We start from the raw sequence: 15,322 nt of genomic DNA on the forward strand, positions 1-15,322 counted from the left end.
GGTAAGAGGCAGACCGGGAGAGATACAACTCTCCCAGCCTTCACACATCTAGAAGTCATAGGATGTGTGCTCACCAACAGAATGTAACAGGAAGTAACATTTGTCAGTTTCAGGCCAAGGCAGTTAAGAGTGGGCGTGCTGTCTGCAGACTCTCCATCTCTCTTCCCTGGTCCCCAGTTGGATGTAGAAGGACTCAGGGAAGGACTCCGAGGCCCTAGGAGATGGCAGAGCCACCTTATGGGACAGGCCTGGATCCCCAGATCAGTGCGTGGCAGGTGGCCGGTTGAACATCAGACTGCACTGTGTTGTAAGAAATATATCTTTACTGGTTAAAGCAAGTGGGATGTAGTGGCTGTTTGTTACAGCAGCAAAGCAAACCCGACCCATGCAGGCTCTTTGTGGGGTGGGTGGTGAGAGAAACAGCAAGTCAACATGGAAACCACTTCTTCCCTAAACTGTGGGATACACAGGGACCAAGCAATTCTGCTGTGGGTCCCTTTGATAAAATGAAGAGCAAGTAAAGACTGGGAGAGAGTCCCCTCCTCCACTTAGCACCATAATAAGATCTTAGCGAGCCCCTCCCCTGCCCCCCCACCCCCACCACGCTGCTGCTGGAGCACGTGGGAGACCCCACTGTTTCCCCCAGGAGAGCAGCTATCACCCTACACGTTGCTGGTGATGGAGGGTTTGGGGGCTCTGCAAGGAGCTGATTCTCTGAGGACATACAAGAGGCAGCAGGTGGGCCACCCTGAATCCCGGAGGGGTGCCCAGGGTAGACAGGAGACAGGGCTGGACACAACAGAGGGAGGGTGGCTGGGGCTGGCGGCATCTCTGCTCGGCAGGGTCCACACAGACGATAGGAAGAGGCAGGAGCAGCTTCTGAACCCCCAGTGAGCTCACATTAGCTGGTCTGTTCGCCGTGGAAAATGGAAGACGCCGCTTTTGATGTAAAAGGTCTTTGTGATGGGCTGGCGCCTGGCATAAGTCGGAGCCCTGGTGTCCTTCATGGCACCTGTGTCCCCTGGAACACAGCAAAGGCCTGCTTGAGCTGGGGCCGCCATTCCTCCCACCAGCCCCAGCCCAACCCAAAGGGCGGAGAGTCAGCAGGGACCCCCTGCCACGACTGCTTGGGCTAAAATAGTGAAATACTTGTGCCCATCCATCCCAGCACTTCAGAGTAAGAACCCCCAGGGTCCTGGCCAAGGCTGCACTAGCTCCCCAAATGCCCACAGGCTGCAGGTCCTGTCTGCTGAATTAAGAAGAAGGAGAAGGACAAGGACAAGGACAAGGAGAATACCAGTTACCATTTGTTGAACACTTCCTATGCGTCAGGCGCTAGAAGGATACTTTCTGTGTGTAAAAGGGCATTCGGGGCTGACCCACTGGGGTCCAGACAATGCCTTCAACTCCTCTTCCCCAAGCTGTTTCCACCCCCAGGATGACGCAGCTCCTGTCTGTAACTGGGCTGGGGAGTGGGGAGAGATGCTCAGCAGAAGTTCGGTCATTATTCCTCATCCGTCCCCCAACTGGTTGGGTTAGGGGCATGAGGCCAGAAGCTTACAGAATGTTCCAGAGATTCTAGGAGCAACTATCTGGGACCTTAAGCACAACCACTATGGAGGCAAACAGTCTTCCTGTCTTTGCCCTGAACCTAGCACTGCCCTAGTACACAGGGGGCATCCAGAACCAGCTTCCCCTGGCTCTGATGTTTAGGTTGCTGGATAAAGTACAGGATGGCCAGTTACATTTGAGTTTCAGATAAATGATGAATAATTTTTCAGTAGAGGTATGTTCCATGCCGTATCTAGGACATGCTTCTGCTAAAACATTACTGTTTGCCTGAAACTCAAATAACTGGGTATCCTGTAGTTTATAATTTGCTCCATTTGGTGGCCCTAGGCCTGGCAGTGGCTTCACAGTTAGAGGGCATAAATCTGTGGGCTGGAGGAAGAGAGGAGGAGCAGAGAGGACCCATGTGGTGTCTAAGCTGAGACTCACTCTGTGGGCCCAGAGGGTCAGGCCCCTACTCAGAAGAATCTGATGGAATAAAATGCCTTAGAACTCTGTTCAAACCCCTCCCAGCAGGGCTTCCCTGACCACCTGTCTACCACAGGAGCCCCCTCAGTCCCCACTTTTTGTACAGCCTCAACACTCACGTTCTCTGACATATCCTCAGGGACAAAAAGTGCCTCACATATTCAGCTGCTCACTGAACCTTTGCTGAATGACTGAATGAATAAATGAATGAATGAACAAACCAGAATCCAAACCCGGGCCTCCTAATTTCAAACTGAGTCACTCTTTCGTGCTTGTTCATTCCCTAGCTCATTTTGGGGCAGAGCTGGGATTCAGTGACTCCAGATCTCCCTACCTGGGCTGTCTCGAAAGAAAGGATCACATATTGAATGAATGAATGTCTGCCCTATACCCACCTCATGGGGCTTTTGTGAGGAAAATTTCTGTTCAAGGTGCTTTCCCGTTTGATTTCCCCAAAACTCTGTGACAGAGGAAGGAGGTACTGGTATATTCCCATTTTTCAGATTTGGAAACTAAGGCCCAGAGAAGTTAAAGTTCTTGCTTGAGCTCACACAACTCTCAGGTGAAGGACCAGGATTTGGACTTGTACTTCCTGATTCCAAACCAAGGCCTCATTCCCTAGTCCACATTTATTCATTTGTTTATTCGTTCCACCATCACAGCTCCCCCAAGATGGGAGCTGGCAGGGCATTAATAAAATTAACTAAGAAGTCCTGGAACCCACAGGGCTCATTAGGCCAGCTGGATACTCAAGGAATGGTGACTCAGCGGGCCCGGTGCTTTTATAGGCTCAAAAAGCTGTAGAAGCACAAGGGCGCACTCAAATCTGCCTGGAGGGTTTCAGAGGACTTCCTGGAGGAGGTGACATGTGAAAGCCAGCAGAGGAAGAGGCAGGAGGCACATTCCAGGCGGAGAGATGAAAATGTGCAAAGGTCAGGAGGTGTGAAGGCGTGTGGCCTTCTGGGAGAAAGGGGAGCCAGAGGGACGTGCTTGTTCGTGTGAGGGGTGAGGAAGGACAGGGCTGGGGAGGAAGATTGGGCCTGCCTACAAAGGCCTGGAGTGGCAAGATGGTGGTGGCCCTTACCCATGTGCCAGCCATACTCCCAGGATGACAGGATCGGGTACAGAAACTTCTCCTCAGGCTTCTGGCGATGCCGCTCCCGGAGGTACAAGGCCCGGCCTTGGCCATCGTGAGAGAGGCCTTGGAAGAACAACTGCAGGGTGCTGGGGGGAACCTGCCTCATTTCTAAGCCCTCTGGCTTGGGCTGGACTGACGGCCCTTGAGTTGCTCTTTGGGCCTCCCAGACTTTGTTTCCCTTGGGTGACGGGCCCTGGACACCCCCTCCCCCAGACAGCTGATCCCTGACCCCCTTGGACTCTGGCCACCCGACCTGTACCTCCTTGCTCTCAGGGGAGCTGGTGGCAGCCAAGGCTGAGCCGAAGGGGGCCCGCTGGACCCGCTTCCTGGGCGTGGGCCCCCCCTTTAGGTACTTGTGGCCATAGTGGATCTTCCAGGCGACCCGGGCTGCGGCCTCCTTCCGGATGCACTCTTGCCAGCAGGCTTGGTTCTGGGTGGTGCACAGATCCCTCATGGCAGTGAGGAGGAAGGAGAGGAGAGGGAGGAACCATTCTGCCCCATAGCCCTTCTTGGGCCTGTGTTTGCTCTGCTGGTGTCCATCTCCAAGGATACGTGCAGCCAATGAGGGCTGGGTTGCCAAGGCTGGAGAGGAGGGGCTGGGCCACGTCAGGGGAGGGGGACTAGGGCCACTCACCGGCAATAGGACAGACCAGGCTGGGAAAGGGAGCAGAGGCTGGCCACAACCTACCCAGGGTGCCTGGCAGGAGGCTGTATTCTACCCCAGAGGGACTCTTTCCACCTCATACCCAGAAGGTCCCCGGGAGCTGCACGGGGTACCATAGCCTCTATTCTATTCAGCATACCTACTATACACAGGCACCCAAGGAGGTCCAAAGAAGGCCCAGTGTCCACCCTCGGGAAGCTCTGGACATTTGGCCGGGGGGGTTGCCATGGAAACTCTGGACCCCAGCTCCTCAGGCACAGCTCTGACACTTGATAGCTTCCTGGCATCATTTGAACATCGGAATGATAGCAGGAATTACTTTTAGTATTAAGAGAATAATATTAGACCGGGGTGTAAGAACTTGGGACGGTGTCTGCCTGGAGGAAGCGCTCCATGAATGTCACCCGCTGTTTATTTTTTTTTTTATTTTATTTTTTTTTAACGTTTATTTATTTTTTTGGGACAGAGAGAGACAGAGCATGAACGGGGGAGGGGCAGAGAGAGAGGGAGACACAGAATCGGAAACAGGCTCCAGGCTCCGAGCCATCAGCCCAGAGCCCGACGCGGGGCTCGAACTCACGGACCACGAGATCGTGACCTGGCTGAAGTCGGACGCTTAACCGACTGCGCCACCCAGGCGCCCCCACCCGCTGTTTAACAAGGTACTTGTTTCACAAGTACCTGCTAGGTGCCAGCTGCTGGGCTGAGTTCTGTCTGCCTTAAACCATGTTCCTCAGTTGCTGGGGCTCTCGTTAACCTCCTTTCCAGATGGGGGGTGGAGGCCTGCAGAAACAACCTGCCAGCCCTAGGGTGCACTGCTGGGGTGTGCCGGTGCCTACTCTGTGCCGGGCCGTGGGCTGGAGGCATTACCCAGTGATCCCACTCACTGGAATCCTCACAGTGACTTCCTGGCAGGCTCTCTTCCATCACTTTTGCAGATGAGGAAACAGGCTCAGCAACGTTCACCTGGTTGCACTCCAAATGAATTGACTCCAAAACCCACACCCATTTGAGACAGACACAAAATTCTGCCATAGAATGTGACAGCATCATGCGAGAGGCACAGGGAGCGGGGCACGGGCAGAGGAGGACCCGCCAGTCGCCCCGCAGCACCATAAAGTCAGCCTCCAGGATCCTCACACGCTCTGCCTCTCCTACCAGCGTGCTGCAGACATGAGTACTGGTGAGAAGGATGTTACCCATAATGCCCCAGGGCCACTCACCTTTCCACTCTGCTCAGTATGCTCTCATTTATTCATTCAACCAACGTTCATTTGCTTTTGACCCTTTGCCAGGCAGAGCCAGGTACTAAAGGTAGATGAGGAGGAACGGAGTCCACATGCTTCCCGTCCTCAGGGTTTCGCAGTCAGCAGGGGAGACAGACTCATAACCAGGGGAGCAGGGAGTTGGGAAGACGATCAGGGAAGGCTTCCTGGAGGAGGTGCCCTTTGCTGGAGACCTGAACCGTGAACACGAGGTAACCAAAGAGTAGGGGCAGAATGTTGCAGGCTGGGACTCCCCCAAAGTAAGAAAGGGTATGGCTGTCTAGACTGTCCTCTGTCCCTCAGTCTTCCCAGGGGTAAATTGAGGGCAATGAAGTTTGTGGCATTTGGGAAGATTAAGAGCCAGCTGGTTAAGTAGGACAGCCTGGGCCTGGCATATCTCCTCTGGAGCACTCACAACAGTCATCAGTTAATTGTGCAATCACCTTTTTAATTAAAGGTGTCTGAACAGGCCGTAAACACCAACAGTGCTTTCAGTACCGAAGGCGTTTCTGTGTGCCAGAAGCTGCAAGTGAACAAAGTTGACAAAATGTCCCTCCCTCACAGAGCTTGTGCTTTCTGTGTCCTGTCCTGCTCAACCCTGCATCTGTTACCTCCAGAGCACCTCTAGGGGTACCGTCTGGTATACAGTCGGTGCTCAGAAAAAGTGCTCAAGGAAAGGAGGAATAGGCAGACTTCACATTGGTTCTGTTGCCCTGCGGCGTGCGCGGGAAGGACAGAGGGAGGAAAGTCAGAGGAATTGCGGGGTGGGGGTGGGGGCAGAGGTGGGTGTGCCCCTTCCTGGCTTCCTAGACCCGGTGCCTTCCAGACCACAGCGTTGTCTCCCCAGTCGCAGTTCGCGCGTCCGAGGCGACCCCTGGCGGTCACCGCAGTGACGACAGTCGGAGCGGCTATTCTTGACAACAGGCTCTGGCGGATGGCAAGACAGGGGCTGTGCAGCGGGTGGACAGTCACCCCCTAGAGGGTAGTGGGCGGTGGAAGGGTATAAAGGAGACTCTAAAGTACTTCCTTCCAACGGATTCAAGGACAGCCGTTCACCCACAAAGACAGTGCCCACCTGCTAGCCAGGCCCTTGCATGCACAGCACGGCTTCATGGCCTCCTTCCTAGATTCAGGCTTTCTGGGTTTTATCACAGCCTTGACCATTACTAGCTGTGTGGTGTTGCACAGGTCACATAACCTCTCTGACCCCTGAGAAATGCCCCTGTAAAAAAGGGGGATAATCATAAGACTTGGTGCCTAGGATTAGTGTTACTTATTACACTTTATTTTCTCTAGATTTACTCATTCAAACCCATCCAGTAACCTCTGGGAAGGTGTGGGGGCAGCCCCAGACCGGCCTCTGGCCTAGGACTCTGCTAAGGGAGAAGGGTCACTGAAGCCTGGAAACCAGGGGAGTCTGGGAGGTGAGCTGGGGCCCTCCCGGGTGCACCTGACTCACATAGTTCTCCTCTCACCTTTCTGACCACTATCCCAGGCCACCAAAGACCCCCTCTGCTCCTAGTGCTGCCATTGGCCATGCCATCCACTCCCACTGATGACTCCCAACCCACTTTCCAGTGCTGGGCTCTGTCCCCAGGCCAAGTGCCTCTCCTATTTGTACTTACTTGTGTCCTTAAAGTAGCCCCTCCTGGATTTAAGCTCTCTGCGCAGAAGAACCCTCTTGAACACCTTTCACCAGTAGTAGTAATTTTATGAATTCTTATCATGTACTAGACACTAATATGTTCTTTACATTCATTCTGTCAGTTAACCCTCAGGGTGCGAGCCACACTGCCTGCCTCAGAACACTGTATGGGGTAGGTTCTATTACCCCATTTCACTGGAGAGAAAACAGAGGCTGTGAGTTGAGAGTAAGTGATCTGCTAGAGGTCAGGGCAGGGTGGGATTTGAACCTGCTGGCCAAGCTTTGAACCACCATACTTAACAAATTCCCCACGAGCCCCTTTCCCCTCATTGAGGTACCCCTTTCACTTTGCCTGGGGGAGCCGAGTCTCCCCAACACACTCAGGCAGCTCCTCTTCCAGCAGCTCTGGGTGGGGAAGGATTTGGCCAGTCATTTGGAGGATGGTTGTACTGGGAGATCTTTCTGGAGGTTAATCTTAGAAAGGAAGTTTTCTACTTTCCCATTGTACGGATGACGGCACTGAGACACAGAGGCTTCTTGGAGGAGGTGCCCTTTGAGATCTGAACTATGAATGTGAATTGGCCAGGCAAAGAGTAGAGGAAGAATGTTCCAGATTGGGTCTCCCAGTCTGCAGGGCAAGAAACGGTAAGGCTATCTAGACTGCTCTCTGTGCCTCAGTTTTCCCAGCTGTAAAATGAGGACTATAAAGAAGTTTGGGATATATGGGGAGATTAAGAGCCAGCTGGTGTCTGAGCCAGTAAGCCGCAGACCTGGGATTGGGGTCTGGACTTGAACCTGCAGCACCTGACCCACTGCTTTCTGAGTGTTTCTCACACACCAGGATACTCTGCTGCCACAACGCCCAATGCCGGAGGCTGGCATTTCCGGGGCGTGGCGCTGCCTCCAAGATTTCCTCTTTCTCAGGGACCACCCCACCAGCGTTCAGCATCAGCTTTGCGCTAAGAACGTCAGTGGCGACTGGGAGAGGCATCCTGATGTCTTGGGAAGGCGGTGGTTATGGCAGAGGGAGTCATGTGGTCAGTACGAGGCTCCAAGACTCTTTCATCTTTGAGCTTTGTCCTTGGGGAGATAAGCAAGTCTGAAACACGTAACACCCTTGGGTGTGAGCCACAGGCCAGGCTCGTAAATCCCCTATCTCCTGCCTGCCTGCTTTGGAGAGCTCTTGAGGGAGAGAGAAGGGGCGTGGGGTGGGCCACCCTAAATTCCTTGCATGTGAGTTGGTCCCCTGTGGGCTCAGGAACCCAGACAAAAGACTTATCACAAAGCAAAAAGGATCCCTTTGTTTAATAGATTCCTCCCACCGTGTTTGGTCAGCATCCTTAGGACAAAGCTGGAGCGAAAACATCCAATTTGGGCTTGCCTTGAGCGATAGGACATTTTTACTCCCTCTTCAAGTTATGATTTGCTATTGTGAGGAGGAAAAAATTTAGCCAAACAAGATGTGCTTCTGGGAGAGAGTTTTCATTAGTGAAATGCCCTGATTACAAAGCCCCTTCCCCCTCCAAGTTAATGGGGATTTGAAAAGATTCCATTCCTCTCCTAGACCTTGCTTCCATCATGCTGAGATTAAGCCCAAAGAGCACTTAAATTAATGAGTTTGTTCCCCATTTTAAAGTACAAACTTGGGTGTGTGTGTGAGGGGGCGACAAGGATCAAGCCCTCATTTTGCCATTTACGTTTATTCTGCTAATTTTTAAGGCTGTGCAATTTTTCGGGGAAATTAAATCCTGACTCATTTTACACCAAACTCATCGAGAGGTGGCTTTCAAGGCCCCTTTGAAGTCTTAAGACCAGACATACGGTTAAGGGCCCACGTGCCTATAAGTGTATTGGAAACAGACATGTTAATAAAATGTTTCCTTTTGGGCAGCAGGGAGAGGAGGCTTGTGGAGGGCTCCCAAGGGTTGCCAGGGGAAAGTGGATGAGGAAGAGGCAGGCATCCGGGCTGAGAAGGGGACAAGGCCTTCACTGGGTTGAGGTTTCTGCAGGTCAACTGTCAGTGCCGTCTGCTCTAACCACTAAAGACTGATGGCCCAGTCAACTCCTGACAGGAAAGGGGCAGAATCAACAGGTGAAAGTCAGAAAGGGCCCGGTACCCGTTCGAGGTCGCGTTTCAAAGTCATCGAGGCGTTTGCACAAACAACAGCCCGTTCCCACGGCAGCAAGTCCAGGTGCAATAAGAGTGCCCTGTGGCTCTGGCCATTGACCAAGAGAGGTGCACAGCACCCGAGTTGTGTGGGACGTAATGGGTGGGACCCGCCAGGGCAGCACCAGGTGCGGCCTTGTATGAGGAGTTGGTCACAGAGAGCCGTAGCCAAGACTTACAGCCCCCAGTGAGATTTCACGTGATCCTCACAATGAAAGGGGAGGCAACCTCCCCAAGGCCACACAGCCACTGAATGGCTGAGCCAGTGTTCAAACTCCACCTGATGCCAAAGTTCAGCAGTTAACATATAAATGTTAACTGCCTCCCCAGCAGAAACCAGCCGGACTTCACCCTCTGTCCCCCTGTGCTCCTCTGCGGGCAAGGTCAGCATCACTAGGCAGAGTCTGGACAACCCCCAAAGCCCACCACCCCCGTGGGAGTTCGGGAGCAGTTATTCCCAACAGAGGTCCACAGATAAGGGCGCCCCCTCCAAAAGGAGAGGCAAAAGAAGACCTTCCCTCCAACCTTCCTCCCACCTCTCAGAGGGAAACAGGCCTCCGTCCTGGTCAAAAATGAGGTGCCAGTGATGAGGGAGCTTGGGGGCAAGCTGAGGGCAAAATACAGTCTGCCCCCCCCCACCCTGCTGCCCCCGGTGGAGTATGTGTGATATTCCTCGGAAACTCCTGGCTACCCAAGAACAAAGGAAAGGGGTTTAAGTGCTTGCCATGGTGATGTGGGAAACTAAGGCAAATGAAAAACTAAATTCCCTTACTGCCTGCAGCCCACTGACAGTACCTTGAGACGGTAGAGTGACCTTCCTCTAGGAGCTCAGCTGGATGATGACACTATGCCAGGAGCGAAAGAGAATCTTAGCTTAACATTATCCCAACCCGAGGATCCTGTAAGACTACTTCCTTTATCTCAACTGCCCCAAGATATATGCTGGCAATCATACTCCAAGCTTATGGCCCCCAGTATACATCTGAAGAGTCTCATGACTGAGGTTTTATTAAATGGCAATAAATGGTGTTTCCCTAGCAACTCAAGGTCCCCCTCAAGGTCCTGGAAACCTTACTTCCAGAATTCCTTACAGACATACTCTATCCGTGACCCCCTCCCAAACTGAGGGTATATAATGAGTTACCGATCACAACCCCAGTGCAGCTCTTTCTACCCATGGGTCCTGTTTCCACGCTTTAATAAAATCGCCTTTTTGCACCAAAGATGTCTTCAAGAATTCTCTCTTGGCCGTCGGCTCCGGATCCCACGAGCCCATCACCACAAAACTTCATCAGCAGGAAGAAACACACCAAAGGATCCAGTGTTCCTTCCTTGCTTTTCCCTTCACTCCTCACCCCCAATGGAAGGCTGGGGGGCCGAGCAGGGTCTTCCAGGAGCTTATCTGGGGGCTCCTGGTGCCATTCCTTCTGTGTTCCTGCTCCCAGAGGTACAACCAGGGAGGTGGGGCTCCCATACTGGGGAGAGAAAGGCCAGGGCCTAGGGTGAGCCCCACATGAGCCTTGACACTACGAACATGTCCATACAGCACCAGAGCTGGTATCCACACTGTAAAGTGGTGTCACAGGAGTGCCGTGAGGGTGAGCAGGAGGTCAGGGGCTAGGTATCCCAGGCATAAAGTCAGGCACAAGCTCCTCCTAGCAGAAGCAGCAGGGAGAGGAAGACACTAACACCAAACACAAACCCTGTTGTCCAAGGGCAGTCGGGACAACAGATGACAGAGCTTCTTGTTTGAGTGAAATCCCTGAGATGATGGTTTTCTCGTGTCATCAGGAAAAAGGCTTTCTTTCCTAGAGGCTGTGTTGGTGTCGAGACCCAGTGTGCCCCTTCCCCAGTGCCCTCACTGCCAGGCCCAGCCTGTCGGTCTGGCCTCTCCTGATGAGATATTCCCAGCAGGGCTCACAGAGAAGCAAGCCATCCCCCTGCAAAAAGAGGCAAGGCTTGGGGCGCCTGGGTGGCTCAGCTGGTTAAGTGTCCAACTCTTGATCTCGGCTCAAGTCACGATCTCCCAGATCTCCCTGCTCGTGAGTTCAAGCCGCGCATCGGGCTCCGAGCCGACAGCATGGAGCCTGCTTGGGATTCTCTCTCTTGCTCTCTCTACCCCTCCCCCACTTCCATGCGCCCCCGGCTCTCTCAAAATAAATAGATACACATTTACAAAAAGGCACGTTGAAACAAGTTGTTAATCTGTGTCCTTTCCACCAGGGGTTGGCAAGAGCTGGTCAGAGACTCAAACCTTTTATTCAGAAACACCACCCTCCAAGAACACTGAGGAAGCCTGACAGAGCAAACATTTAATAAGTTATAAGATACAATTTACAGTTGGCTTTTGATTCCAGTTTTGCTTCCACGTCCCAGTTTCCAAAACCTGTGGCCCTTTCACATTAGGCTTCAGGCTCCTCCGGTTTCTAACAGGGGGGCTATTGCCAACACTTGCCCCCAGCTGCTACATCCTGGTGACTGTCCCCCACCTCGCTCCCTGTCCCACCCACGGAGGCACTCGTGACAACAGCGGCCACTTCCTTAGGACCAAATCAACAAAGTCTGCCTGCCCAGACCACACCACCCATCCCGGCCCTGAAGTCAGGCAGTGTTCCCCAAACGCTTTAAGTTTGTTCCAAAACCAGCTCAGATCTGCAGGAAGGGGTGCAAAATGCCTTACACCCCATTTTTGGAGCTTTGCACCTGCACAATGCTGTCTAAACAGCCTCGGATGTGATCAGGGCCAAATGAATACAAAGCCACCGAGAGCTGCGTAGCTGTCCTATTTCTGCCCAATGGTGAAAGACCACTGAGGAGCCACCACCGCATTGCCCGCCTCCCCCGCAAAGGTCAGCAGGAGTTTCATTCTTTCCTTCTATAATCATTTTCCAGAAGTGATCCCAGGGTTGACTGGAGGTGGGTGGGGAGTGTCGTGTCCTGTGACAGGCCTCTGTGTCTGAGGGCGCTGACACAGTGACCCACCTGTGGTCACTTCCAACGTGTTGGCAAGACTCATCAGACTGACAAATAGCTGGAGTGTGTGGTTAAGCCACTGCAGAGTTTCCTTGGACCCAGCGACTTTAGTGGCCTTTAAAGACAAAAGCAACAACGTGGCTGCCAAGATGGGCACGTGTTACAACTTTGCAGGAAAATAAACACTCAGCAGAACGGGAGGAGAGGCACGAGGAAGCATTGAGGCCAGCGCACTCGCTGCCCTTGGCCACGTGTGGAAAGGCCACGGATGGGCATGGGGGTGGAGGTGAAGAGTGCTGAAACGATGGCATCTGCCTAAGAGCCTTGTATGTGACACGGGCACTGGGAGAGACGAAGCTGGTTTTAAGTCTTCTTTTCTAAATGACAGCCTACGCTAGGTCGCCTCTTTCCCCTCGTCCCTCCCTGCCAGTCTCGTTTCATTTTGTGTCACAAACTGGCAAGCCAATTTCATTTTCCAGAAACGTCAGTCTTGCGGGTGATCTGCGCCCCCAAGAGGTCCGATGTGAACCGAGTGTACATGGAAATCTTCTCAGCCCATGGAATGAGTTTGCATTTCTTAAGAGTCCCCAACACGTCCCTAAGGAGTCAGGTCTAGGACTTATTTCTGAAGGCACTTTTTTCAGGATGGGGGTTCAGACCCACAAACAGGCTGGAGGAAACTTTGTATAAAACAAGTTACAAACAAGCAACAAAAGCAACCACCAGAACTCCTCCCAGGATTTGGTGAGAACTGTTTTAAGGCACTGTGACGTGGAAGGGGCTGCCGGGGATGTGTTCCTCTCCCCACTTCACGGCCAGAACATAATCCCCCTTCTCCTTGACAACGTATGTGACATTGTATTGTTGGTTGCCCACATGCTTCATGGAGACCTCTTCGCAGGGGGTGGTTGGTCCATGGACACCAATCAGCAGCATGTTGGAACCTGGGAGGCCGCAAAAGGTGGTTACTCTGTCAGGATGCATCACAGAAGGCAGAGGAAGGGGAGGGGATATGGGAGCCAAAGGAAAGTTACCAGTGGCAATTATGAGCATAAACTCATACAGCACAATGGCCCGGGTTCAAATCCTGCCCAGCTGGGTGACTTCCTAGCTGGGTGACCTTGGATGTGGAACTTTACCTCTCTCTGCCTTAGCTTGCCCATCTGTAAACAGATGCTAGCATCTACCCCATGGGCTTGTTGTGAGGTTTACAGTAGTTAGATGTGAAGCCCTTAGCTTGTAGCAAGGGCTACAGAAGTGATGGCTACTCTGATCTCATTTATTCTCATAAAAAACTTAAGGAAGGTGCCTTTATTACTCCCATTTTAAATAATAAGAAACTGACTTTTAGAAAGAGACTTCTAAACTTTTCCGGGATCACATGGCTAAATTTGGGGAAGGAAGGAAGGAAGGAAGGAAGGAAGGAAGGAAGGAAGGAAGGGAGAGAGGGAGGAAGGAAGGGAAGGAAGGAGGGAGGGAGCAAGGAAGGAAGGGAGGGAGGGAGGGAGAGGGAGGAAGGAAGGGAGGGAAGGAGGGAGGGAGGGATGAAGGAAGAAGGGAGGGAAGGAAGGGAGGAAGGGAGGGAGGGAGGGAGGGAGAGAGGGAGGAAGGGAGGGAGGGAGAGAGGGAGAGAGGGAGGGAGGAAGGAAGGAAGGGAGGGAGGGAGAGAGGGAGGAAGGAAGGAAGAAGGGAGGGAGGGAGAGAGGAAGGAGGGAAGGGAGGGAGGGAGAGAGGGAGGAAGGGAGGGAGGAGGAAGGGAGGGAGAGAGGAAGGAGGGAAGGGAGGGAGGGAGAGAGGGAGGAAGGGAGGGAAGAAGGAAGGAAGAAGGGAGGGAGGGAAGGAGAGAGGGAGGAGGAAGGGAGGAGGGAGGAGGGAGTAGTAGAGCCAAGTTTCCAGCCCAGATGTGCTAGAAGCCAGAACCCAGGCAACTAATCACTGACACCCAAATAAATACCCAAGTTCAAACTGCAGTCAAAGCAATTATCGGCACAGAAGGAGCCAGATTATTGATTTAGTTTGCCCATCGGTAATGGGGATAATGCCACCCTTCCTATCTTGAGAGCATCTGAAAGAATCAAGAGGCAACAGAGAGGAAAATCACTTAAAAATACTAAGTGCAGGACAACTGGGTGATGAACAAGGTTACTTCCAAGTGGCTGGGTGGCAGGGGTAGGTGGGCACTGCGGGGAAGACCCAAGTCAGCACAGGGTGCCCGGCCTGCCTCCACCCGACTCTTGAGCGGGACCGGGCTACCTACCGGCTTTGCTGCAGTCCACCAAGAAGGAGCTCTTCTGGCCCACAAAGGCCTTCGAGAGCCCTGCCCCCTTGGAGGTCACCTTGCTGGCGTCCGAGGAGGCCTTGGGGATGGCGCTATAGCAGGTCTCTGTGGATGACCTGGTCACCGACTCCACCAGAATAGATGAGGTCTCGTTGGCTGAGCCAGGGCTGACCAGACGCTGGCCTAGGACGTGGAAGGGAGGGAGGGAGAAGTGAACGGCCAGAGCAAGTGGGTCCTCTCAGCTGGAAGAGGTGAGCACCCCAGGTGGAAGCCCCAGGAAAGTCCACGCACCCCAACAGCTGGATCCAAAAGCCACCACGTCCTCATCTTACCCCAACACCTGAATCTAAACATCACCATTTCCCCATCTCACACCCACAATGTCTTCCAAACCCCAGAAATTCCTCCCACGTAGCCTCCTGCCACCCGGCAGGATTCACTTCTTTCCATTTATATAAAACACTCTATGTATAAGCAATGTGAAAGCAACGTTACCCGCTGGGGACAACATATAACAAAATACCAAAAATGGTTCTCTCTGCATGTGAGAGGATGATTTTTCTATCTGAATCTTCTAATTTTTCTGCAATGAATCTATACTACTCCTATAACAGTGAACCAAGTAGAGACACGCAGAAGGGATTTACCACAATATTTACAGTGATTACCTTGGGCCCTGGGCTGTAGGGTGGTTTTGACTCATATTTTTTCTAGTGTTCTGAAGGACCACATTTTTATAAACTTAATAAAACCTTTGATTATTTTAAAGATAAAGGTTAGATGAGGCGCCTAGGTGGCTCAGTCGGTTAAGCATCCAACTTCGGCTCAGGTCACGATCTCATGGCTCGTGAGTTCAAACCTCATGTCGGGCTCTGTGCTGACGGCTCAGAGCCTGGAGCCTGCTTCAAATTCTGTGTCTCCCTCTCTCTGCCCCTCCCACGTTCACGCCCTCTCTCTCTCAAAAATAAACAAACATTAAAAAAAATTTTTTTAAATAAATAAAAGTAAAAGGAATAAAGGAATTTTTCAGGTCTCGAAGATTTCAAATATGTAAATATTTCTTTTCTGTCAAAAACAGAAAATATGATTTTTCAACTTCTACACTCCTACTCTGCCAACTTATTTTGTAGCAGGCTGACGCCGGTACCTACCCCA

At 52.4% G+C, this 15,322-nt stretch overlaps 2 protein-coding genes across 8 annotated transcripts in view; both read right to left on the reverse strand.

Annotated features, from left to right (window-relative positions):
• Window positions 1–611: 611 nt before the first annotated feature.
• Window positions 612–9,583, reverse strand: LOC121016804 (protein ATP6V1FNB). Of its 2 annotated transcripts, XR_005784471.1 has the most exons (3): window positions 4,521–9,583; window positions 3,122–3,605; window positions 612–1,021 (listed from the first exon to the last, which is right to left on the reverse strand). XR_005784471.1 is itself a non-coding variant. In XM_040454655.1 (2 exons), the coding sequence occupies exons 1-2, from the start codon at window positions 3,627–3,629 to the stop codon at window positions 897–899; spliced, it is 633 nt and encodes a 210-aa protein (XP_040310589.1). In that variant the 5' UTR covers window positions 3,630–4,243; the 3' UTR covers window positions 612–896. The 2 variants fall into 2 exon arrangements, 1 of the variants encoding a protein (XP_040310589.1); XM_040454655.1 differs by lacking the exon at window positions 4,521–9,583 and having other exon boundaries at window positions 3,122–4,243.
• A 1,576-nt stretch (window positions 9,584–11,159) lies between these two features.
• FLNB (filamin B) overlaps window positions 11,160–15,322 on the reverse strand; it is a 142,987-nt gene continuing 138,824 nt past the window's right edge. For 5 of the 6 annotated variants that reach the window (XM_040454658.1, XM_040454657.1, XM_040454661.1 and 2 more), the window contains 2 exons: window positions 14,147–14,350; window positions 12,646–12,833 (listed from right to left, as the gene is read on the reverse strand). In XM_040454658.1, coding sequence (XP_040310592.1) covers window positions 12,646–12,833; window positions 14,147–14,350 — 392 coding nt within the window. Of the gene's footprint in view, window positions 12,834–14,146; window positions 14,351–15,322 lie in introns of all 6 variants that reach the window. The other variant, XM_040454656.1, reaches the window with a different exon arrangement.

The sequence above is a fragment of the Herpailurus yagouaroundi genome, unplaced genomic scaffold (genome assembly GCF_014898765.1).
Source record: "Herpailurus yagouaroundi ecotype Mexico unplaced genomic scaffold, PumYag 213, whole genome shotgun sequence".
In the NCBI taxonomy this organism is placed as follows: domain Eukaryota; kingdom Metazoa; phylum Chordata; class Mammalia; order Carnivora; family Felidae; genus Herpailurus; species Herpailurus yagouaroundi.